The sequence below is a fragment of the Gallinula chloropus genome (genome assembly GCF_964237585.1).
Source record: "Gallinula chloropus genome assembly, chromosome: 23".
NCBI classification, from domain to species: Eukaryota; Metazoa; Chordata; class Aves; order Gruiformes; family Rallidae; genus Gallinula; species Gallinula chloropus.
The window spans coordinates 764,051-790,658 of record NC_140108.1 but is presented as its reverse complement, the minus strand read 5'-3'; the positions used below and the strand labels follow the sequence as shown (position 1 = coordinate 790,658).

Below are 26,608 nucleotides of genomic sequence, written 5' to 3'. Positions count from 1 at the left end.
ATGGCTGCCTGCAGCCTGGCACTAGGACTGTGGCTCCTGCTTCTTCTCAAGGATATCCAGACAGCTCCGCAGGTAAGGCAGGGTGGCACCAGGATCCTGCAGGCCCTCAGGACTGAGGAGCCTGGGGAGGTGTGTGGGGGCATCTTGGGCCTCATGGCTGGGGTGCTGGGTAGTGGGCATCCCCAGAAACAGGCTTTGTGCATCACAGGGTGATAAAGGTGTAAAGCAGAGCAGCCAGGAGAGGGGAACTTTGCAAGCAGGAGCAGGGGGGTAGGAGCTGTGAGCTGCATCTACTTAGACATTGCTAGTTGCCAGCAGGAACAGGGGGTCGGAGCTGTGAGCTGCATCTATTTTGGCATTGCTAATGTTACACCCTCCAGGTGCAGGGGTGAGGGACTGGGGTTGTTTGTTTGGGTGAGTGCCTGCATGGCCAGGTGCTCTGTGGCAGGCGCAGAGCTTGGTTCCGAGGGCTTCCGCTGGCTCTGCTGCTGCGAGTCAAACAAAACAACATAATATCTTCCCCTCTTACAACCACCCACCCTTCTGACAGTGACTTCCTCATGAATGGGCTATTATTTCACCATCAAATGGACTTAAAATAGACATAGCCCACTAGTCACACGCAGCTGATGCTGTAGATGCACGTTAGCTCCTCGCTCTGATCGTATCACCTCTTGTGGGTTTGATTCGCACCCCCTGTCACCACTTACCCCTTCCTCCCCAGTGGGTCACATGGCAAGGAGCCTTCAGCACCTGGCATAAATCCAGGTGATTTCCCTAACTGCTGCTTATGCATGCACAGGCAAAATAAAAGAGAAAAAGGTCAGTTGCAGAGGCTCTTTGCCCAGGTGAAGTCAAGTAGGTGAGTAATGCCATGGTGTGTTGGATCCTGGAGCTGGCTCTTTTCCCTTGCAGTGAAAATTTGAGCTTACAGTAGCCTAAGACACCTGTCTGTGTAAATGATAATAATTAATAACTTGTGTGGTCAGGAAACCTTTTTACAGGAAACTGACTTTGATTTGATCTTTGAAAATAACCAAGTCTCTGCGTCCTCTTCATAGACATTTGCAAAAGATCCTCCTGGCTCTTTTGGTAAGAGTAGGAGTTTGCCCTTGTGTCTTTAGGTGTAAATCCCCCTCCCACATTGCAAGTTTGCTCTGCTTCACCCTGGTTATCTGTCTGTCTCTTTCCTGAAGTATAGACAAGCATTGTTCTTCTCTTGGAGTAGAAGTCCTTGTGCATCTGAGGAATGCTCAGGAGTGTGTTCAGATAAGATTGTCTGGTCTGCTGAATGCAAACTGCTTTAGGAGAAAGGGGTTAGACAAAAGATGGTATTCTTGCTATTTGACACCACTTCTGGTGTTTTGATCACAAAATGAAAGGGACAGAGAGGAAATTTGAGTTTCTGATACTTACTGTCATCATTGGGACTCACTGAAAAATCATGAGTTACACAGAGTTGTAGACCTTGCTGGGATAAGCAGCTGGCTTTTCACTTGCTCTCTTGCCTTCCTCACAGCAATGCTTGCTTTTACTGCTCCTGGAGTACAAGCAACGCTGTTTGCTGTGAGCAAGCCACAGCTTATTGGTCATATTTTAAACCATATTCCACCTCCTTTGAATCCCCAGGCTGGGTTCTGTTTGGTTTCACACCCGCCTCTCTCTCCCGTGTTCATAATGTCTTTCCTACAAAGCAGATGGAGTGTGGCTGCTTTCAGCCTTAGATTATCAGCTTCTTTTGTACTTTCAGAATTTGGATAGAAGGTTGAAAGGGAGTCAACTGTTTTGCTACAGTATTACTCAGTTCTAGAATAGCCAATGCTGGTAGAAGGTTTTTTTTTTACCGTAATATGCTTTCTTCCTGACTTACAGCTCATTTGTAGCAAGCTGATTTCTTACTCTGCCTCACCATCACTATTTCTCTATGAGCTCAAAAGACCATAAATAAATGAGTCAAACCTTGTCCTGACTGAATTGCAGAGTAGCCCACTGAATTCAGCACCCTATCTCTACGATTGCCGTTATTTAAATCGGAATAGCAAATGTGCTTGTAGGTACAAGGAAAGTGAGAAGATGTAGAAAAAAAAGCCTGTTTTCTAAAACAAATTCTCAGAAGCAAGCACTGAAAAACCCAAGTGCTTTTCTATCAAATAGATTTGCTTTATTTAATTGGGCCCTGATCATCAGTGCTTTAAAAAAAAATAAGAGATAAAGATGGTTGGATTGGTAGCTCAATGAAAGCACTAAGCCAAGGCATCCCTGCCCATCCTGTTAGAGAGCAGGATCAAGAGGATGTGAATCGTGGTCTTTTCTTTCAGGAGATGTATTCCAGTTCCTGCTCAATCAAACCCCAATATTTGAAGGAAGAAATAGTGAAACACAGCCTCTGTCTCCCTCCAGCTGAGCAATACACTGAGTCCAGCTGGAGAACTCCTTCTATTAGAGCAAAACCAGATACAAATTAGAATCACAGAATCCCAGAATCCCAGGGGTTGGAAGGGACCTGGAGAGCTCATGGGGTCCAACCCCCTGCCAAAGCAGCTCCCCAGCTCATATTGCACAGGGCGGCGTCCAGACGGGGCTGGAATCTCTCCAGAGATGGAGACTCCACACCCCCTGGGCAGCCTGTCCCAGGGCTCCCTCACCCTCACTAGGGAAAAGTTCTTCCCCAGGTTGCTGTGGAACTTCCTGTGCTCCAACTTGCAGCCACTGCCCCTTGTCCTGTCCCCACAGACACTGAAAAGGGGCTGCCCATTTCCCCCTGCATCCCAAACTGAAGACATTGATAAATTACTAGTCTGATGTAGATTTGTGGCTTGTTAAAAGATGTTGATAAACATGGACAGGTTGACTGGGGAGCAGCCAGCTCTGTGCTCACTGACAATCGCTCTCCAGGCTGGTTTACCCTCTTGTGAGTTTAGGTATCGATCTGTGGTTCTGCTGCTGGCACTGACTCTGCCTTGTGTCCTCCTGTCAAATCCAGCTCAAATCAATTCTCACCCAGCGTGCAGATGCTGAAATAAAGCCTGTGAGGTTTCCCTTTCAGCTGTGCCCGTCAGCAGAGACCTGAGACAGGGAGGGGAGGCCGCACTGAGCAGCGCAGCGAGCGGCGGTGCAGCCGCAGGACGAGTAGTTTCAGTGCACTGACCCCTGAAAAGCAACTTCACACATTCTGAAAGCAGAGTTTTCAGTCAAACGAACTCCTGGAACTGAGTCATGCTCTGGAAACATGATTGATCTGTCTTTAATGATCAAGGAGTTAGAGGGGAAGGAAAAGTGAGTCTAGGCATGAGAGGGGAAGTGGGATGGTACCTCTGGATGGTGAAGAGCCACATGATTAGCATAGCTGTAACAGCCACAGGTTCCCACTGTGCTCATCTCTGTTCTTAGTACTGACCCACTCAGAGTTTCCTCAGAGTCAGAGTTTTTGTTTTGTAATTCATATTAATGAAGAGAGCTAAATACTACTGGGCAATACTGTGTGTCATTGGGGTAAAGCTGGTATTTCTTCATTGAGACTGGGTTATCTTTTGGAGAGGGGACAAGGAAATGGACAGCTTCTCTTCAGGCAGCACTAGGAAATAATGCCTTTAAAAGCAAAATTGTGCTAGAATTTTGAATTTCCCTGACAGAACCTGAGTTCTGTTTCTGTCCCGAGAATCGGACATGCATGGCTAAGGAGGAGGGACATTCAAAGGATGAAAGAGAAAAATACTTGGAATGTTAATCATCAGGAATTTGAGGTTACTGCATTTCATTCTATTCCTTGGAGAGGTGTGGAGAGTTTACTGAGTAAAACTTGCTGGAGATTTCCTTGCTGAAGCAAAGTCACAGGCTGTTTGCTGCCGAGCGTGACTTTTGGCACACTCTTCAGTGTTTCTAGCCATTCCAGGAAGAGGAGGAGGGAGTGGGGCAAAAGACAGTTCCCCCACACAAATCCTTCCCTCCAGAAGGAGCAGTAAGGGGCAGGAATGATGAAGTGCTCCTTCTCTCACTGGATAATTAGCAATTTCTATAAGCAAACTGGGTGACACAGAGAATTCCTTAGTGCTTTCTGTTTTGTGGGCACAAAGGCACCATGGAATCAAGATGAACCTCCCACCCCACTGCAACACTCACAGCTGATGCTTTTTTTGTAAGAAGGTGATAGTGTTGAGGTTTGGATGAAACTTTTGTTTTTCTCCTTTGCTTCATCCCCTCTTTTCATTTCATGAGCAGCCAGGACCTGCTAAGTCAAACCTTAACTTTCAGCTTCTGCCTGATGAAGAGACTTAATTTAAATAAACTGGTTTTGCTCTGGAAAAGTTTTATTAGTGATATTCACACAATCCTGAGTGAAAATAATTAAGTTCATCCTTTTTTTCTCAGACAGAGCTAAATTTCCACTGTTAAAGAAGGATCCTTTCACTGAAGTTCATGCCAACAAATGGGATAATGGTCCCAGGGTTTTGCTATTCTGCAGTTAAACCTTATGTGTCTCCTTCAGTGGTTTATAATGCTTGGGTTTGCCCAAGCACTCACAGCCACAAAATATTTTAGAAATGTCAAATTCTGTGATTTTTGTTGGCAAGGAGAGCAGTAAGACCACATGTGCTCTTCCCTCCTGCTGTGTTCTCCAGAAGCTCTCATATGATGAAGTGCCACTTTCTAAATTCACAGAAGAGAGAGATCCTCTAGTCTGACCCCAGCACTAAAGGAGGTTTCCAGATTTGGCAGTTATTGCCCTTGTGATTCCTTCCTTTCTTTGAGGTGTTCTGATGAAGCTTGGGAAGAGAGATGCCTTCTTCAAAAGCTTCCACAGCTGGCTACCATCGCCCCAGTTGCCGTACCAGAAACCCAGCGTGTCGCAGGCTCTCACAGTTGTAGCTGTTGGTAACACAGCCCAAAACAGTTCTCTACAGCTCAAAGCAGATGTTTCTGTGCTGGGGAGATCAATGCTGGTACTGCTGGTGGGAATTTTTCTTAGAATTTCCCTCATCTAAACAGGATCATTCTTTGCTGTCACCAGATTCCTTTGTAGCTACAGTGTTAGAAGACAACTAGCTTTTCCCCTGCCTGTTTAGATTACAGACAGCAAGTGATGTCCTCCTGAGCAAACTGCTTAGCCAAGGTTCTGAATGGAAACATGCTTTTATGTTTCTCTGGAACAGCTGGGGAGAATGCAAACTGAATTCTGCTGTAGCAGGCTGACCTGTCTTGACAACAGTTGTCTTCTCCTTAACAATTGAACTGGGAGTGTTGTCAGGATAAGAAGGGCTTACAGCACCACTGGCCACAGTTTGGACAAGATTTGGTAAAAGCAAGCAAATCTGAATATACTGGAAGGACAGTATATTCTTTATCCCCTACAAGTGCTCCCTGGTGATGCTACCACCACAGAAATACCCATAACTGTAGATAGACATTGGACCCAGCACAGCAAGGACTTTAAAGTGACATATCTACAGCTGAGCAATGACAAAGCCAGGAATGGAACCATCAGCCTTGAAGCTACCGAGACTTTTCTTGTCCTCAGCATTGTGGTGGCCTCACTGTTACACTGCTGTGGGTTTGTGCAGGGTTGAGCCTGGAGGTCATCACAGAATCGCAGAATGCTTTGGGTTGGGAGGGACCTTAAAGATCATCAAGTTCCAAACCCCCTGCCACGGCCAGGGACACCTCTCACTAGACATCTGAGCTCATCAGTGGACTACTCAGCCTGTTGGAGTTCACCCAAGTCATTTTGCTATTTCCCAGGTGAGGATTAGAAATGCAGCTTGTGGTCCAGCTGCAGTTGGAGTGGGGTATGACTGTGTAGAACTGGTAAATTGCTATCAGATATAAACACATCGGTTCAACGGCCTTTGTTTCTGAGAAGTTATGCACATATATTGCTTCCATAATTCTGTGGAAATTGAATGTTTTTTTTTCTGGTCAGGCCACTGAATCATTAATTATTTTTGCCTTTTCACAGTATAGTTTAATCAGCATGTAAATATTTTGTAACTCCAGCGCTCAGTCATCCTTCTGTCCAGGAGCAGCAAGACAAAGCTGCATGTTAAGTATTTTTCAGTTCCTCCAAATTTGGATGGATGTGATGGTTGATGTCTAGATTTCTGCCATTTAAAAGGAGCAGCCAACAGCTAAGGAGCAACAAAACCTAAACAAATGGCATGGAGTCTTCTTGTCTTGTACACAGAGATGTGGCAGGGGGGTTGGAGCTCTATGATCCTTGGGGTCCCTTCCAACTCAGACCATTCTATGATTCTATGATTCTAAAACGATAGGCAAATCATGAAGGTGCATAAAGTATCTTTCCAGAAGGACTGAGTCTTGAAAGTGGTGGGACTGGACCATCTGCAGTCTCCAGTTCCCAGTGTTTCATGGTGATTTGCTTCCGGCAAGCTCGTCCTAACGAGAAGCACCGAGCTCATAAAGAATGAAAGGTCAAACAACCCAAATTTTATTGTAAACTTGCACCCTAATTTCCCTAATTACAGATGAGAAGTTGGAGGTGGTATTTACATGTGGGAAGAGTAGTTGCAGGTGGTGAAACTGAGGTAATTCACACGTTCAGTCATTGAGGGAATAAATTACCTCAGTTGGGGCCTGTTGCTGCCCACTGGTAATGCACATTCTGTTCCTGTTTCACGTCACCGCGTTGGCTGGGTACCTTTTGTTTTAGTTAACATCACTCTGATACTCCTGCACGTAGGCAAGAAGAGAAAGTCATAGAATCACAGAATCATAGAATGGTCTGGGTTGGAAGGGACCCCAAGGATCACAGAGCTCCAACCCCCCTGCCACAGGCAGGGACACCAACCTCCAGGCCTGGAGCTACACAAGGTTGCCCAGGGCCCCATCCAACCTGGCCTTGAGCACCCCCAGGGATGGGGCACCCACCCCCTCTCTGGGCAGCCTGTTCCAGCCCCTCACCACTCTCTCTGCAAAGAACTTCCCCCAATATCTCATCTCACCCTCCCCTCCTTCAGCTTCACTCCATCCCCCTTGTCCTGCCAGTCTCTGCCCTTTAACAAGCTGATTCCCCTCCTGTTTCTCTGCTCCCTTCAGGGACTGGGAGGCTGCAATGAGGTCCCCCCACAGCCTTCTCTTCTCCAGGCTGACCCAGCCCAGCTCCCTCAGCCTCTCTCCATAGGGGAGCTGCTCCAGCCCTCTGAGCATCTCTGTGGCTCCTCTGACCCCTCTCCACCAGTCCCACATCTTTCTTGTCCTGGGGCCCCAGCTCTGGCCACAGGACTCCAGCTGGGGCCTCCCCAGGGCAGAGCAGAGAGGGACAATCCCCTCCCTGTCCCTGCTGCCACCCCTTTGCTGATGGAGCCCAGGATCCCATTGGCCTTGTGAGCTGCCAGAGCCACTGCTGGCTCATGTTAAGTTTCTCATCCACCAGGACACTCTCCTTGGTGACCGATGAGCCTTCATCCTTTTCCCCACATCAGCCTCATCAAACCTCTGCAGAAATCTCCTTGGTACCATGGTTTTGTGGAAGGCTTAAGACATTTTGCAACGTTAGCCCTTCACTTGGGCCGTTTCTTCAAGGCCTGTTCTTTGCTTTTGGGCACCAATTTGTTTCACTCTCCCCAAAAGCTCATGGAAGGTTTTTTTTTTGGGGGGGAGGGGGGTTGACGCTGCAAGATTTCTTTATTCCAGATGCATGAAAACTTGAAATTTAGCTTAGAAAATGCCTTGCATAAGTTGAGAGGCAGAGCCCATGTATTTTTAGTGACATTTGCCTTTCTACACTGCCAGTTTTGATACTATATTTTGATTTTTTTTAAGCCTGACGTGCTAAAGACACAGGGAATCAGTTCATAGTCAGGCCTCGCAAAGGGGCCAACCTTTCTGCTTAGTTTAAGACTAGAAGTTTACATCATTGTATTGGTAGGAATCAAACAGCTTTAGGATTTAGTAGGGGGGGAAAAAAGACCCATCCTCTTAGCTGGGTACTGGAAAGCAGCGTTGTGAGGCTGTGGGTGCCGGGTGCTGTGCAGCTGTATGTCGGTGCCCTCTCGTGGAAACTAAACAATACCGTGTGCTCTGGTCTCTGTGTAGTTTCAGAATTGGTGTAATATTGCTGCCTGCAGCACTGGCATCGTGTCTAATTCATAACCAGAATTTTCATTGCTGTAACCAAGAGGAGGTTCTAATCCTAAAGTCGTGGTTTCACTATTTTAGACAAGGTAACTTTTTACACAGCGGCCCTGCCCTCACACCACAGCCACTGTTCACAGCATCAGAGAATCCCAGGGGTTAGAAGGGACCTGGAGAGCTCATGGGGTCCAACCCCCTGCCAAAGCAGCTCCCCAGCTCATATTGCACAGGGCGGCGTCCAGACGGGGCTGGAATCTCTCCAGAGATGGAGACTCCACACCCCCTGGGCAGCCTGTCCCAGGGCTCCCTCACCCTCACTGGGGAAAAGTTCTTCCCCAGGTTGCTGTGGAACTTCCTGTGCTCCAACTTGCAGCCACTGCCCCTTGTCATGTCTCCACAGACACTGAGAAGAGGTTCCTTTAGTTTAACCCTGAAAGAGACAATTAAAAAAGCTACAAGCTGCATAAATAATTCAGGAATTGTGTTCTCACCCTGCTTCACCATTACTGGCAGCAGCACTGGATGGGCAGAGCCAGGAAGAGACGAGCAGGTGCCTGTGGTTACTTCCCACATCAGAGAAACAAATCCAGGATGACTTAGCAGCACCCAGGATGCTGTTGGTTCTTTAATTCACTTTACAAAACCAGATAATTCACTTCACATCACTGACGTGACTCCTGAACGACCCTTTGCCTGGTGTTTGGCCTTGTGTCATTTCCTGTTGTTCAGTGTAGGCTCGGAGTGGCTGACTAACCAGGGTGCTTCTCCATCCAGATGCAAGGAGATTCCACTTCCTTCTCCTACAGTCTGGGGCTTCCTTTTCAGAAAAGAAAAAGGCAGGGTGCACGTTTGTAAACTTGATTTGAGTCAGGCTGAGCATCTGCTGTTGTCTCTGCACAGCAAGCCAGCAGAAATGCCTCGTAGGGAGGCCCAGTGGTTAGTGCAGAAATGTGTCAGGCAGGATTTCTCAGTTCTATTACTGGAGCTTGATGAAATTTAATGGTTTCAATATGCTTCTATTTCTTGTCCTTGTGTTAATTTCCTCCTCCGCTGAAAGTTCTTGTTTTCTGATGTAACCAAGTTAAATAACTTGGGTGTTTTATGGTGAAAAGAAAAAAAAAGTGTAATAAACAGGAGAAGTATAAACAGGAGAGTGTGGCTGTGAGATCAGGTGGTGAGATTCTGCACTGCATGCAAAGGCAGCAGGAGCCAGTGGGTATTATTTCAAAGGCCAATGGGAAATTCAGCTGCGGAAAGTGAGATGCAGGTTTTGTGAAACACTCAACTGCTCCACCAGTATCATGTGGGAAAATCTCCGGGGAATCTACTTGTTGAGTCTTTGCAAGAAAAAAAAAAAAAAAAAAGCCATTTATACCTTCAAGCAAATACTGAAAATGAAATTCAGATAACATTTTTTAGGGGATTATTAAGGGAGATGCCAAATTAAGAAATCAGATTTTCTCATCAGAAAACCCTAGTGCTGTAATTTCCCAGAGCATGGTGGCTCTGCCACACAAAAATGAGGTCTTATTTTGTGCTGCTTAATACAAATCACAGCTGAGTCTCATTTTCTAAGCTAATATTTGAACTATTGTGTGGGGTTTTGGGTTTTTTTTTTAACTAAACAAGTATCAGCTATGTAGTCAAAGCAAAGGTTGTTCCTGAAAACCTTCACTCACAACAGAAGTGGGATTAGTTATTCAAATAAGGGTGTCCTTGTGTCTTTGTTTGTTGCAAGGAAGAATTATCTTTGTGGGTTAGAGCTGACCTAGGTAGGTTTAGATGATGCTGACTGTGACACCACCTCTTACTCCAGTGCACACAGAACTGAGAATCTGTTACAGATGGTAGGCATTCTTTTTTAATTATTATTATTTTTACATTTTCTAAAAAATCCTTATCTCAAATTAACTTGGGATCATTTCAGGACAGTGATTTTTAGGCTTTTAAAAATTATTATTGCTTGCCAACTGCTACAAGATTTCTAAAGGAGTTGTCAGGCTAATAGACAAGTGTTCCCTAGTGCTCTGAGTGTTCCTGCAGCTGGGTTCCAACAGCTATTGGGTCATGGGCTGAGAAGTATTTTTGGAGGGCAGTGTCACCACCTTTTTTATTGTATGAAACAAGGAGTTTCAGAGCACTGAAATGCTTGATACAGAGGTTGGGCTACACTATTGCATCCCTGTGTTTAAATGGCGTTCAGATAGAAGATGCATATTGAGTTACTGCTGAACACACTGAACATCCCAATCCTCCCTTCAGCACATGGGCACAGCAGTTCAGTTGCTTTAGGGATACTTGAGCTTTCAAAAAGCTGTAGGCTTTTCTTACCATCTGCATCTACCATCCCTTGAGACAGATGCCAGGCTCTGCCCTAAGCCAGAACTGAGTGTTTTCTGATTGTGGCTTTTGTCTGTTGCCTTTTCTAGACATCACTCACCTCACCTCGTTCCTGCGATACACTTAAGAATTGGTTCTACGATGAAACTTCACAAAGCTGCTGTTACCAGTGCCCAGCAGGTCAGTACATTTATAACTCAGTTAAATGAACACAGAGCCTTTCTCACAGAGGTAGCAGGAGCTGTGTGTATTGGAGGGATTGCATTTGGTCCCTGAAGAAAAGAGACATTTCATGAATCAGTAGTGTGGATCCAGATGTGACCTTGTTCTGTGCTGCGCTGCTCCTGCTCAGCCTGGGTGCAGACAACCTGTAAACTGCAAACAAGACACTTTGCTAGAATTTTTAATGTGGTTTTTTGTTTTAATCTGTTGACTTGACAGTCTGGAGTGGCTGGAAGTAGGCAGGTCTGAGAAGTCATTTCAGCTCACCTCGGGGTGTGAAATTGCGCAGTGAAATTAGGCTAAATGAGTTTCTGATCAGAATGAAGATGTGGAAAACATGTCATCATCCTCCTCATCAAAACAGTTTAGAAAGTGTCTCACATAAGAAAGGGAACAGCCCCTTGTCAGGGGACACAGTGAACCTTGCGGAAGCTGGTTATGACTCAGAGGCACATGACGTCAGAAGCAGGAAACACCTTGATGAGACAAGAGCTCTGGAAATGTCTGAAACTCCCTCTATTGGCCAAAAACCCCCTCAGCGAGTGGGGCATTTTGTGGTACTTCACCAGCATCGAGCTTTGTATAGAAACGTTTGCTTTACTTTTTTTAAACTACTTTTTTTACAGGAAATTTTTGACATTTGTTTGTGCTCTAATAATGGGGGTTAGTGCTTGGCTGCCAGCATTTGCATGCAGTTATTTTGGGGTTCCCACTGAGACATCTTGTACTGCTGGCCACACCACCAGAATTGTTCAAAAGCTGTCTAAGTAAGCAAGACCAGGGGATGGAGAAACAGGTCCTGGAAAAGGGGTGGGGATGAGACTGAGAGCTAGTCCCAAGAAAAGCCCTTTTCTCCTTCAAAAGCACACTCTGCAAAAGCTCCCAGGATGACAGATGTCATAGTGAGGTCCTGTGAAAAGCAGAGACCTAATTTACATCTGGCTGCAGTGAGCCACCAGTCTCAGTCATTTCACCTCTGCTCATTTTTGAAACTCACTTGTTACCACATCCTCATGTCAGTCTTGGGCAGCTCTTCACATCCTCCATGGCCTCTTTCACAACAGAAACTTGTAAGAATCCTTTTTCATGTTAATCTTTCACTACTTCCACTATAAGCAGTAACCTGTTTCTACCTGCTCCTACCTCAGCTCACTGCAAAGAAAGAGGAGCTTTTCTAAAATTCCATTTCATCAAAGTGGATGAACTCAAACTCCATGCAGCCTGGCTTTACCTGCCTTGGTGCTTCAGCCCACAGATGTACAGCTTTCAATCTGAGCTCACTGGCCCACAGAGCCATTCCCTGTTTCAAAGTTAATTTCAAATTCAATTTCAAAATAAACTTCAAACCAAACCTCAAAAGATCATTCTAATCAAGTTCTATAATTGCCACGTCCCTTCTTGTGTACTTAGTTCTCGTGCAGGTGAAATGAGACTTCATACCTGGGATACCAGAAAGAATATTTTCTTTCTGTCATCACAGAGCAAATTCTTTCCTTCCTGTCAGGGGAAGGAACAGAGACTTTCATGGCCAATAATGGCATGTGCTAGACCAGCTCAAGTTAGGCAGGAGTTGGTATTCCATTTCTCTTCTGTTTGTTCTGTTTATGGGTTGGGTTTTTTTTTTTACCTTTTTTGTTTGACTGGGTTTTGAGGGTTTTTTTTTTAGTTTAGTCTCTAAATCAGATATCCAGCCCCATGAGACAGTGCTGCAGTCCAGCACTTGATTTCCCACCCTCAGTTAACAGCAAAGCCTCAGCACTGAGTGAAGCACCTACTCATAAAAGAAAAGCATTTCATCACCTTACTTTCAGTGGGGTTTTCTGTACAGGTGATTGCAGCTGGTGTTCTTACTGCTCAGGCCTTTATCTGGCTGTTGAGCTATGAACACAGCACCAGAAGACAATTAGGCAAACTTCAAAGCTACCACACCTGGGGGATGCATCCCCCCCAACCCTATTTCCATGTGTAGAGGAAATCTCAAATAACTGAATTTGGAGCTTTTAGGCCATTGGGGGAGGAAGGGAAAAAACCACCCATGGAGGCACACACGTGTACAGCTTGAGAGTCAACAATCAGCCCCCACCTTGAAAAGAATAGTGTCAGACAAGTAGTTTTGAGGATGTAGGAGTGATGTGCCTCAGGCTTGTCTGGTGGTATTTAGTGGGCTCAATACAACACAGCAGGTTTTACCTGCACCCCTACATCCTGCTTGTCAAAATACATAGGAGGTGAGTTATTTCCCTGTTGGGTTCCCCATCCCTGTGGTTAACTCTGTGATTGCATGGTATGGGGTGGATGCAGAAACAGAGATGTGCTTTTCTCCTGTTTTCCACCTATGAAACATTCATTATGTTACTGCTTTAGTTTTTCCTTTTGCTTCTGCAACTGCTGCTATTTCTTATACTCTGGTAGTTATCCCACATCCTTCAAGGCAACAAAGGTCACAGGTGACCAGTGCACCTTCTCACTTCTTTGATGTTATGGTCAGTGGTAGAATGCCTCATCTGTTGCCTCAGGAGCTGAAACATCAGGAATGCTTCTGTCCCAGCCTCTCCCAAACTCCTAGCTCATTATTGCCCATGGCTTTTAAAAGTGAGTCACTAGAAAATGGTTACCAGGCATGGAATCAGGAACGGCTTAAGTTTGGCAGAGACCTCCAGTGGTGGTGGAGTTCAGCCAGCTGCTCGACTTCACACACACTGTGAGATCCAGGGCAGTGTGCTTCCCAACTGTGAGCAGTGACTCCAGGTGAGCTGGAAGCACATGGCACACACATCCAGCATCAGAAGGACAGACACATCTGATCTGATTTGTTTAAAGGAAAAAAAAGTGGAAAATGCAACCATCTCACAACTGTCAGGGAACTGTAAAACTAGTGGAGCTACTCAGAAAGCAACCCCCTGCAAACCTGCCCCATGGGGGGCACAGCTCAGGAAGTACCATCTGGTAACCTCCCATCCTGAACACAGGAGATGGGGCTGTCCCTGCACGAATCCATGTGCACCCAGACAGCTCTGGCAGCATTTGAAAGGAAAAGTGATGCTTTAGGTAGCTATAATCAAGAAGAAAACATGAAAGCCTGGGAATATAGCAATAGCAGGACAATATTGCCCTCACTGCAGCCTTGGCAGTCTTTTCTGTCAGGGAATGACTTGCCATGTGCCTGCTCTGCAGCAGCCCATGCCAGTGACTGCAGTAACGCTGTGCATGGTGTTGCTGGGATGGGGCAGCTGAGATCCCTTCAGCAGGGAAGGCAAAATATGCCCCAGGAACCAAATGACAGGTACAAAGAGAAGCCTGTGGTAGAATGTTGAACAGGTAAAGATCCAGGAACAGTTTGGAACATTGTCTCCTGGGATTGGGAACTGGTACCCTGCATGTTTTGTCTTTCTTTCTCCAGGCTATGTTAAAAAGAAAGCATGTCCTAGTGACCCAGATGAAGACTGTATGAGATGTGGACCTGAACAATATGTGAACAAAGAATCCCAAAAACCCCAGTGTGACGCCTGTGTATCGTGCACAGAAGGTTTGCTTTCCCTTATGTGTGTCTCAGTTACATTCTCCATCTGTATTTTATTTATACTTTATTTATATTCTATTCATTTAGAATTTCCACCAGCAAAATTCACCATCCTTGGTTACTGATTTGGAGAGCAGATTGCTGCCTTGTATGTAACCAGTATCCCTTCCTATGTGACCTGGGACTGCCTATAAATTCTGATCCAAGTTGGCTTTCTGCTTTCTGCCTTACATCAGAAGCCTCTGTCTCCAGGCTTCTCCAAATTTTCATGGCTTAAGTTGCCATTACAAAGAGTGCCAGCAGCCTGTTCTGCTTCCTGAGCCTTTGAGCTGGTATTGCTCAGCTGTGGCCCTTGCTTTGCCTTCTCCTTGCAGGTTGATCCTTTGTTACCACACCTGTTTCTTCCCCACAGAATCTGACCTTGTGGAGAAGGAGCCCTGCTCCTTCAACTCCAGCCGGGTGTGTGAGTGCCGCCCGGGGCTGTTCTGCCTCCTCCCTGTTGTGAACACCTGCATACGATGCCAGCAGCACACTGTTTGCAAGCCTGGCTTTGGGGTCAAAGTCAGAGGTAGGAATTCCTGCATGTCCAGCTTACCTCTCCTGGCTTGCCCATGGCCCTGGACATGACACACCCTGGTTTGCTGGTCCTCAGTCAGTATTTTTATTCAGGCACCTCAACAAATGATGTTACCTGTGAAGAGTGTCCTTCTGGGACCTTCTCTGATCAAAACTCCAGCACTGACATCTGCAAGCCTCACACAAAGTAAGTGCATAGGCCTTTAAAGTGACCAAGTGATTAAAGTTAATCAGGACAAGAAGGGACATCTGTCACTTCTGGTGTGAAGGATACAGGTTTATCCTAGAGGCAGTGGGATGGCTTTGGGCCTGTGGGCAGAGTTGCCTCTCTGTACCTGTTACACAGCTCTCTACAGTGGAAGGGAGGGAGGGAGGAATCCCTCTTGCCTCATTTGTAGTGTACTGGGTACAGTGGGGTTACAGACACGTGTAAGTATCAGGTTTGCTTCCAGGCCAAGAATTAATGCCACAGGGGTGAGAAGATGATTAATGACTTTTTAACTGAAAGCAATAAATCCAGGTGGTACAAAATGACAGAAGGGATGTTTGTCACATGAAAATACTCTTGCACAGTAACAGTTTCCTCTAGTCCTGATGCACTGTTCTCTCCCATTGCCTAGCTGTGCTGCCTTGAACAAATTAGCAGTAAGCCAAGGAAACGCTACACACGATCAGGTTTGTGGTGATGCATTGCCAACCTACCTCACCCCAAGCACATTGTCCATGAGATTCAGCAATGAAACAAATAACTCTGGGCTAAGGAGGCTTGAGGAGAACCTGGTGACCATTACTAGTGTCCTTCTAAGTGCCACAACTGAAAATCCCAGTTCAACTCCAGAGAAGAAGGTTCTGCCTGGTACTTTTCCCACCTCAGCCAAGGGGGAGACAACAACAGGAGGTAACAAAGATAAGGCTCTAGTGTGCTTTAATGCTAGATTAAAGCATTGCTTTAATAATAATAATTGATTAAAGTAAATGCTTTGGTTTTTTGGTGGGAGCTTCCTGCAAACCCCTTATGACTTGTGGAATTATGTCCGTAGGTCTAAGCCCAAACACACAGATGTACTAATGGTTGTCCCCATACCTTTTCTTAGCCTTTCCTGTGCTCCCTTCCCCTTTCTGTGCTATAGGTGTAGTTCTCTGGGGAGTGATTCTCTCTGCCATAGTGCTGCTTGTGGGCATGCTGTTATTTTGGAAGTGGAAGGTTTGCAAGAAGCGGATGTTCATCCTCAAAGGAAAGCGTGAGTTTTTAAGGCTGTAACACATAACATGCTGCTTTATCTGCAAGTATATGCCAAGGGGGAACTCAAATAGCCCAAAAATTTTGGTCACTGGGGAAGAGAATGTTTACTTCTGCCTGGTGAAGATGGGACAGATAAGGCACTGCTCATGCAGCCTGTCAGAGAACATGAGACAGACTGAAAGGGCTGGGAATTTGTGGAGGAAGATAGTACAAGCTGGGTGGGGAAAGCATATGCAGTAGTTTCTTCTTTCAGCACAGGCACTAATATTAATTTTTTTGAGTTTTGTGAGTATTTCTTGGTTCCTACAGTAGGGCTGGACTTTGAGCATGAGAGGAGGAGTGCTTTTTTACTGATACTGACTCTGTAGCCTTGCCTAGATTTACATGTGGTGTGTGCCTGCAGAACTACATTCCCCCTTTTATAGAAAGCAGGATGTGTGCCTTGTAGGTTGGTTGTAGCCCTGTGGGTGTAGTAGAGCTGTTAGAGCCTGTGCATTCCCTCATGAGTTCTGTTAAATGAATGGTTTCTTTTAGCAGCACATCTGTGTCCCGTCCTCCCCCACAAATCCAGGCTCACAGCTCAAGGTGAGTGACTGATGCACCAGGGCCTGTAATCCATGTGGCTAAAGAATAAGTGGATTAAGTGGATAGTTTTAGCATGGAGCTTTATTTTGTGGAATTTTAATTTAAGGCGTGGGAGTTTCTCCTGCCAGCTGTCTCTGCTGCTGTGCTCAAGGCCAGTGCTGCTGTCTGCCCTGTGCTGGGTGTCACAAGCCACCAGGTGGCACCTTCTCCCCACTTGCCTGGCAGCTGGGTGGTGTGTCAGTGTGGGGAGGCCTGACTGGAGGGATGCCCAGTTAACTTCTGGGACCTCAAATGTGGGAGTCTATTCCCAAAAAATGGGTGTTAGCCACAGCAACCTGTACAGATCCCCTAGAGAACACACATTGTGCCCAATTAACTAATCCCCACTGAGTACTTCCAATTCCATTGCCTGACCGACTCTCTTGTGTGAGATCAGCACACATCAGAGCTTTTTCTACTCTTTCATTCAGTGATATGATTCAACACCACTTGTGTGCAGCGTAATTTTCTCAAAATGGAATTTTTGCTTCCTCTCAGTTCCCTTACACAGTGAGAGCTGTTCCTGTGCAGCACTGCACAGCTCATACATCGAAAATAAAGACTGCTGCTTGCCAGTGAGATGTTAGGTAGTGGGCCTGAGCCTGTCTAGCTACATGATACAGCAGAAGAATGCTGTACACTCCCTTCTTCCCACCTCTCTTTTCAGTGTTCCCTTCCTTTATCCTTGTGTAAAATCCCATCCCCTTAATCTGCACAATGAACTGATCCAGGTTGTTAATTCAGCACAAACTTATTAACCTTTTTTTATCTTGTTTTTTAAAAAAAAATTTATAAGCCTGTCTTCTGCTCACCTAGAAAGTTTCATCAGTTCATCATTTCATTGGATGAATACTGGGTGGGGGTGTGGGGACAGTCATAGAGAGGGACACAGAGCGCTCTGGGGAGGGCAGGACCTCACAGTCTGAGCAGCAACGTGCTGCTGGTTCACCTCAGCCATGTCATGGAAGTGTGCCCCTGGCAGCAAAGAAAGCAGAATGCAGGTGGGTTGGGCAGCAGAGTAGTTGAGGACATGGCTAGGTGACCTTTCAGAGCAAACATTAATGTTCTTGTGATTACTGTGAATTTTCTTCTGATATTTTTTCCTCTTTCCATTGCAGGTTCTGATCTAGTGAAGAATTGTGAAGTAAGTGTAAACAAGGATTCCAAACCAGATCACTTTCCACTCCAGTGTAAATGATTGTATTTTTAAATGGCTTGCTATAGAGTGCAAGTCTTCTTTTCAGACTTTCCTCTACAACAGGTGACCCTGGAGGTGTAGTGATGACATGTACTAGGGCTTGCAACTTTCATGTCTTGGGCTGTGCTTAATGTGATGTTAAATAATGTGATGAGGCCAATTGTGCTTGTGAAGGGAGTATTTGGTTTGGGCTAATGCCATTCATGTTGCCTTCTGTGGACCAAGATCCACAATCACAGGATGAATGTGCCTTTTCTACTTTCTGGGAGAACACTGTCTGTCAGTCCCAGTTTGTCTTACTGCTCCAGTCTCACAAGTGGGGCTTGTACTCTTCTTTTGTCTCCCTCCATGTCATCTCCCCTGTCTGTAGGATTTGGCATCCACTGCAGGATGGGGATGCAGTGGATATAGTTTGCCTGGAAGACTTTCCATCAGGGCCAGGTCCTGGTTTAACAGTGCAGTTTGCAGATGAACAAGACAAGTATCAGTGAATATGGTAAAAACAGAAAGCAGTTCCTCAGCTGCTGAAATCCCAGAATCCCAGGGGTTGGAAGGGACCTGGAGAGCTCATGGGGTCCAACCCCCTGCCAAAGCAGCTCCCCAGCTCAGATTGCACAGGGCGGCGTCCAGATGGGGCTGGAATCTCTCCAGAGATGGAGACTACACACCCCCTGGGCAGCCTGTCCCAGGGCTCCCTCACCCTCACTGGGGAAAAGTTCTTCCCCAGGTTGCTGTGGAACTCCCTGTGCTCCAACTTGCAGCCATTGCCCCTTGTCCTGTCCCCACAGACACTGCAAAGGGGCTGCCCATTGCCCCCTGCATCCCATCCTTCAGATAGTGATAAACATTAATCAGGTCCCCCCTTAGTCTTCTTTTCATCACAGGTCTGTTTGGTTGCCCCACTTCCACTGAAATTATTGCAATTTTCATCCTCTGAGTTGTCTTAGTTCCTTAGATTTATTACCTTTAAATAGCCAAATCTGCTAAAACACTCTCTAGCTGTTTTTTTTTCTAAAATCAATTTGCTTTTAATGGCTGTACATCTGCACACATACAAGATACTGATTCTGATAAATGTGGTTGCAACCAGCTACCATAATTACAGTGTCATTGCTAATTCCTGAGCTGTGGGGAGCTTCCACTCTTCCTTTCATAGCGAGTCAGACAAAACCAACAGTTTTAAACTGCACAGTTCAAGATCTTACTGTGGTGCCTTGGGTTTTTGTCTCTTTTCCAACCATGGAAGCAGACACAGAGCCAGCAACATTCAGAAATTTGTGATGCAGAACCTTTAGCCTCTCTCAGGTTCTGGCTCCTTGCTTAAAGGACTGTTTGTAATTAGTTCTTCACATAATAGCCACTCTGAGCTTGTTTCTCCTACCTGGGGCTCTGCTGAGGCTATTGCATTTTGAAATCCAACCTCTGGCTTGTTCAGTTCTTCCATAGGAGCCTGGTAGGTCTTTGCAAAATCTAAGAGGAAGTTAAACCATATATTTTCAGTTTTGACTGTTTGACACTCTCACCATATGACTACACATCTGCACAGGTTTGTCCTCTGATACTTATCTCACAGCTAAATATGAAAAATATATTATTTAAGTACTTTCAGAGCAAATCCCTTAAAATTCATACCTCCAGCATCTATCTTACTGATGTTACACTGGGCTTCAGCCCCCCCCCCCCAGAATGCAGCTGCTGCTGTGCTACAGGATAGCAGACTCTGCTACACAACAAATGGACACAAAAAGACTTGTGGTAAAGAGTCAAACTGACAAACAGATGGATTGACAAAGTTTCATCAGCATCTAAATTGCAGTCAAGGAAGTGGAAATTATCAAGGCATGCCAGCAGATCCAGGAAACTGGATTTCAGTGGAAGTGAGGTACAGTCTTCTAAAGGTCAGGGAAAATGATATAGAATCCCAGACTGGTCTGGGTTGGAAGGGACCCCAAGGATCACAGAGGTCCAACCCCTCTGCCACAGGCAGGGACACCAACCTCCAGGCCTGGAGCTACACAAGGTTGCCCAGGGCCCCATCCAACCTGGCCCTGAACACCCACAGGGACGGGGCACCCACCCCCTCTCTGGGCAGCCTGTTCCAGCCCCTCACCACTCTCTCTGGAAAGAACTTCCCCCTAATATCTAATCTAAACCTTCCCCCCTTCAGTTTCACTCCATCCCCCTTGTCCTGCCAGTCTCTGCCCTTTAACAAGCTGATTCCCCTCCTGTTCCTCTGCTCCCTTCAGGGACTGGAAGGCTGCAATGAGGTCCCCCCACAGCCTTCTCTTCTCCAGGCTGAACCAGCCCAGCTCCCTCAGCCTCTCTTCGTAGGGCAGCTGCTCCAGCCCTCTGATCATCTCCGTGGCTCCTCTGACCCTTCCACCAGTCCCACATCTTTCTTGTATTGGGGCACCAGAAAAAATCTGTGAATTTAGCTTAGAAAAACTATTTTCAAATATGTCCATAAGTGATGCAGGAACCCAGCTCAGAGAGACATGAGTTGCTCTGTCAGGCAGGTGCTTTGGAATTGTTTACTCCCTGTGGCAGCAGTGCCATGCAGTACATCATATTCATAAGAATTCTGTAGACCTACTGCAATCTTCCCAGGCCTGTTCTTACATTCACTCCACTTCTGCTCTCTACTTTGTGTTGGCAGAAGCTCCTGCTGACTGCTGACAGTGGGCCTGAAGAGGAGTCTACTGAGACAACCCCCTCTTTGGAAACCAACAACAACAACTTGGTCTCCAGCACAGAAAAATCCTATAGTCCTGACCTGAGCCTGGCTGATGTGACACAGAGCAGTGGGAGTGCCCCAGACTGCCCTGTGGATACTCGAGTGAGGGACCACACAAACAATCGAATTGGTGAGTTTTGGGTTCTTTGGGTTCTTTTCTAGTGTGCTGCTAAATGGCCAGAACTTCTGACAAAGATAAGGGAACCTATCCCCTGTCTCTGGAACCCCTGACACACATTTAAATACAATACTTTCTTATTTTCACATTTGCCTTAGTCCTGAACCTGATGGGAAAATGCTTTGCTGCTCTTCCTCTTTTCCATTCCAGAAGATGTAAATTTGCAGAAGAAATTTGGAACCCAAAACACACCACCTGGGGAATGATGCTTTAACATTTAATGAGAGTTAATACTTTGCACAGCTCATCATTTTCTTCTCTTGGTTTCACAGTAACAGCTTGGGATGCATCTCCCATGTGTTCCCATAAAGTCTCTGACCATTGTAGGAGGTAAAGTCAGGCAAGGAAGCTTACTCACAGCAGAAGGGTTGCCTGAGACACAGCCTACATGAGACATTCTGGCAATGTTTCCAAACCCAATTTTAAGGTTATTTCAAGGGGGGTGTTATGGTACTACTAGAGCTCCCCTTTTCTTACTGGATGCCCTTTCCATTTTTTCTGTGAGTGATGGACTTGGGATGAATGTGATTGTTTGACATACCATACCCAAATATCTCCAAGCAGGTGTGAACAATAACCCACAGTGTCTGATCTGCAACATCTTTCTAAATAAAACATAGAGGCCCAAGCCATAGCTAAGGCCTTATTTACCCTTTGTGAAGGAGTAGGGTTAAAAAATTGGATGGAAGATTCATCTATCCCAGAAAATTGTGTAGCTCATTCTCTGCTGGAAAGAAACTAATTTCTTAGCTGGTCCTCTTAGGACCCCAGATAATTACTCAGAATTCTTGTACAGTGCTGATCCTTGCCCAAAGGCTGCTTTTAATGCTGATATTGTTGCTGCTTAAAACAGCAGAAACATGATCCTTGGATTCTCTGGATCTCTGCCCCAGATCCTTATTAACTGCCATTTCTAAGAGACTCTTGTGCATATTTTACTGCCTTTTCTCATCTGTCTTTCTGCTGTAGTCCACAGTGGCTTCATCACATGGGTGCTAGATGTACTTGATGTAAAATGCTGAGAGTCCCCTTGAAAGCAGTGCTAACCCAGACAGTGTAGTATCAAATGTGCAGGCTGCCCTTATCACTTCATAGCTTCAGTGACTTGACTGCAAAATTAAAAGTCAATAAACAATGAACCAGACAACTTATAACCTGTCAATTCCACAAGCTTTCATGGGTTAGCAACCTCTGTGTTTTCACAGTGATGGGCTTCATCTGCATGTCTCTGATTAGAACAAGAAGAGGGGGTGGGGGAAGGAAAAACTGAGGCTCAAATGAAACTTGTGTGTGACTAGAAAGCATCTCTAGTGTCAGCAGCGATTGGGAACGACACTCAGCAGTATTTCTTCCTTCCTCAGAAAAAATATACATCATGAAGGCCGACACTGTTATCGTGGGGTCCATTTCAGAAGTGCCCAGTGGCAAGAACTGTGCTGCTAGAGCCTGTGAAAGTAACGAGGATGCCCAGGAGAGCGTGGAAGAGGAAATGGGGATGCACTACCCTGAGCAGGAAACAGAGTCTTTTCCAGGGAATGACGTAATGGTTCCAGTGGAAGAGGAGGGAAAGGAATTTCGTCACCCCACCACTGCCACTGAGAAGTGAGAACCCACTGGGAAGGTGTGTGAAGCTACAGAAACGTCCAGTGTGACACTAAGCCTGAATCCATGACAAGGGAGGTGAACACATAGTGCCTTAGATTACCAGAAAACTCATGTAAACCACTGAAACACATTCAAACAAGGAGTGCTAGAACTTCTGCTTACAAATGAGAGGACCACCCAAACTGTTGGCCTTCACAGCTGACATGCAACACTTGTCTTTCCCTCTTTTTCCCAGTATCATGTTGGAAACAAATCTGAATCAAAGCCACAAAATTCAGAGGAGTCTGGATACCAACTTGAGATTCCCAGCTTGCTTTCTCTGCTTGAAGGAACGGACTGAAAACTATGTCCAATTGCTTTTATTAGCTATAAAAATTCTGGTTAGAATTCCAAGTTAACCTGGAGACTTGGCCATATTTCATACACTGTTTCTATTCCAGTATTATCTGTACCAATTTTGTCATATATTTCCCAATGTCTAGTAACTTTCCTGAGGTCCCAAATCCTGACTGGATCGGGTTTCCCTAATGCAAACAGAGCCCTTTAAGTTTGTGGACTTGAAGTTTCTGGAGGAAATAGGATCAAAAGGTGCCAGAGAGGCTCAGGAAATAAATAGCAAATAAAACTAATGGGAGTCCACTGTACTTTAGGACATTCTTTCTAAGTTTTGAAGTCTGATTCATGGTGACAACTTCAGTCCACTGGTAAGCGTACAAAAAAAAGGGCCTCTTCTGATGGAAACCAAACTGAACATTTGGATATTGGCTCTGGGTGTAGCCCAGTGTGGACTCTGTGGAAAGGGAAAAGAAGATGATAAACCAGTTTTCTACGAAAATGAATGACTGAAAAACAGGCAGAGCAGTTATTTCCTGTAACGTTGTTCATATCTGCTTGCTTTAGAATTGCTCATACTCATCAGGGCAACACTGATTTACTTATCTACTCCTTAAAAAAGTCTGATTTGTGGTCAACTGGCTTGTGTTTTATACTATTTCTCAATCTTTCATACTGCCTGTTTGATAACTGTAAATGTGGTAGTGCTGACTGTCATTTTGCACAGGACAATGGAAAATGAGCAAGATGACAAAGTGTGCCTTAACAGTCAAAAAAAAGAACCACAAAAACAATGACTTGCTTTGTAGATTTACCCTGGACAGAGTATGGTAATAACAGCTGTGCAAATTCAGCATCTTTTGTCTTAGAACACACAAAAGGGAACATGAGGGTGTAAAAAAAACACCTTCTGGGGCCAGACTAGCAGTAAGACCCCAGTGTTTCATCCCTGACAGTTGAAGTATGGGATGTTACCTAGCAAGAAGACATAACTCTGGTTAATATCTGCTGTCTGTACTCCTCATAGATCTGCAGCATGAACTGCAGTTAGATAGAGGAGCTTGTCCCAGCCTTTAGAATTCATTGATACTGCAATTCATTTTTCTTCTCTCTGTTGAATTTCCTGGTACAGTCTGCACCTCTGGCTGCAGAGAGTTAACCACTCACTGGGTAAAGAAGTGCTTCTACTGCTTTCAAACTGACTTCTTATTTCAGTGAGTGCCACTAGTTCTTGTATTACAGAATTTACTGCAATACTGAGTTACTCCTGATTGTATCCTACTCAGCCCCCAAGATGAGTTCTCACCTTTTTATGTTTCTAATGTAAGTTAGATGCTCTGCTGACTTGGTCAGTTTAGTTGACCTCTTCTGCATCTTCTGTAGGTTCACTACATTCTTCTGGACATCTGGAGACCAGAACCCTGGGGCTGAGGGCTTTCCTTTTCCAGGGAACCCTCCTAACACTTCCCTAGGGATGTTTCTCGGATGGAGCAGCCTTCAATTCAAAACATGCTAAACATCCAGCTCCCAAACCAAAGGAGCCAGGACTGAAAGCCATACCTGGCCTGAAACCTCCCCAAGGAGCCCACAAGCAGCCCCTCTGACCCTGGGGCTCAGGGCTTTCCTTTGCCAGGGAACCCTCCTCATAGATCCCCGGTATTTTTCATGGCTCCACACGCATTCGATTCCAAACAGGCAGAACGTCCAGCAGTGGCTCCCAAACCATTTTGTTTGCTTTCTTTGGCTTTGCCTGCACACTAAGGAGATGTTTCAGAAGAGCACTATGGATGACACCAAGATCACTTCTCTGCGTGATAGCTGCTAGACATGAATTCAGCACCACATATGCCTGGTTTTGATTATTTTTCCCTAAATGTATTTTTTGCCTTGAGTTAATCTGTGTAGAAGCTCATTTGCCACCTTTTTATGAGCTCCTTTGGGCTTTACTTGCCTTCTGTATGTCAGAGAAGACAGACTTCTGTAAAAGAAGTTTGGTATTGCGTTCACTGTGTGCATAATCTTTTCTCTAGGTCAATGATGAAGATACTGGATAGAACTGGTCCCACCAAACCCTGCTGCTAATTGTTCTCTGTACTGAAAAGTTACCATTGTGTTGTGCTCTTTCCTTCCTGCCTTTTAAACAGCTGTAACCTCTCACAGAACCACAGACTGGTCGGGTTGGAAGGGACCTCAAAAGCTCATCTAGCCCAAACCCCTGCCAGAGCAGGATCACCCAGACTAAATCCCACAGGAACACAGCCAGGTGGGTTTGAATGTCTCCAGAGAAGGAGACTCCCCAGCCTCTCCGGGCAGCCTGGCCCAGGGCTCTGTCACCTTCATAGTGAAAAAGCTTTTACTTATGTTCACATGGAACCTCCTCTGCTCCAGCTGCACCCGTTGTCCCTTGTCCTGTCACTTCCATCCCTGAGAAGAGCCTGGCTCTGGCCTCCTGACACTCACCCTGTACAAATTTATAGACAGTGATGAGGTCACTCTTCAGTCTTCTCCAGGCTAATGAGACCCAGCTCTCTCAGTCTGTCCTCACAAGGAAGATGTTCCACTCCCTTAAATCCAGTCCTGTGACAACTTCGGTTTTCCACCACCTTAGATGTGGAATCTCATCAAAGACTTTTTGAAGATCTCCGTGCAGTAGGTCCGCTGGATCTTGTTTACCCATTAAAACCTCACAATATAAGGGAACATATGTTACTTTTCTGGAACCACAGCCCCAGAGATGAAGTGGAAGAATCTCAGCATTATGGGATCTAGTCAGTGACATTCACCAGTGTGGATAATCTACCTGTAGTACATTTAAAAACTGGTTGTAACTTCAAATGGTGTTAGTAGTATTTACTTCTTGAATTCCACTCTTTGCGAGTCCAGAACATAAAATAATATCAAAACCCAACTGCTGCCACTGTATGTTTCAGTTTGTCTACTGAGTCTTGTTAAGAGAGGTGATGTAAGAGAGGCAATTAGTGAATCCTGTCTGTGTTTGTACTTGTTCTATTTCCTTCCAAAGAGAAGCTGCTCCTAATGCTGAGCCTGAAATTCCTTTTGCCTATCAGTATCGCCATGTCAGTGGCGGTTATGGGCGGTGAAGAAGGAAACTGAACTGACGTTTTTTGGTTGAAGTGCTTGTTGTGCAACAGAAGGTCAAGTCACCCAAGTACTGACATAAAACAGCAATGCAAGGAAGAACTAAAAACTGGGTAGGACAAAAACTGTTCACCCATTCCTCACTTCCAGTCAGGGCAGGGCAGTGTTTTCTAGTGCATGTGCCTCATTTTAGAAAAAAACAGGAACTTTTATTTCAGAGAACACCCATTTGTATGTGCACATACTGTGAAGAACTGTGCTTGCCTGGCTGTGGTTGTTAGAGGATGCCCTGGGATCACATGTAATGTTTCAGCTCTGTACAGAAATGATGTTACTGGAGCAGCTTTAGAAGGATCCCACACATTGCAACCCCCTGGCTGGATTACAGGCGGGTAGGAACTCTGGCCCCCTTTGTATTAAAACTTGCTTGGATTTTACGCCACGGCTACACTTTCCTGCCTGATATGTACGTATTTTGTTGATAGTTTCAGTTCATGTATCAGTTGTAGATGCTGGGAGAGCTCCACTGCAGCCGTAGGGAGCAGGAGTGGAGCAGGAGCGGAGCAGGAGCGGAGCAGGCCTGGGCTGGCGCTGAGGCCTCTCGGTGCCATCCCCGCGGTGCGCGGGAACGCGCCTGGCGCAGGGCTGTGGTGGGTGTTAACGAGCGAGGGGACGCTGCGGAAGGTAACCCGGGCTTCTGGGGCTAAAGGAGCATCAATACAGCCAGAGGGACCCTTGCCAGGCGCCCCAAGTAGCTCCTGCCCGCCCAGCAGCTGGTCCCCTCGCTGCCCCGCGGAATCCCCTCACGCAGCGCCGGCCGCACCGCCGGGGAGCCCGCCCTGCCCTGC

General features: G+C 45.9%; 1 protein-coding gene across 1 annotated transcript; it reads left to right on the top strand.

Moving 5' to 3' along the window:
- TNFRSF8 (TNF receptor superfamily member 8) lies at positions 1-22,417 on the top strand (the record flags this gene model as incomplete). The annotated part of the gene is made up of 11 exons (XM_084274749.1): positions 1-72; positions 10,518-10,608; positions 14,051-14,176; positions 14,583-14,738; positions 14,840-14,933; positions 15,367-15,644; positions 15,877-15,987; positions 16,527-16,574; positions 17,732-17,757; positions 20,468-20,675; positions 22,085-22,417. 11 exons carry the CDS (start codon positions 1-3, stop codon positions 22,327-22,329), a joined length of 1,455 nt encoding a protein of 484 aa, XP_084130875.1. The 3' UTR covers positions 22,330-22,417.
- Positions 22,418-26,608: the final 4,191 nt, after the last annotated feature.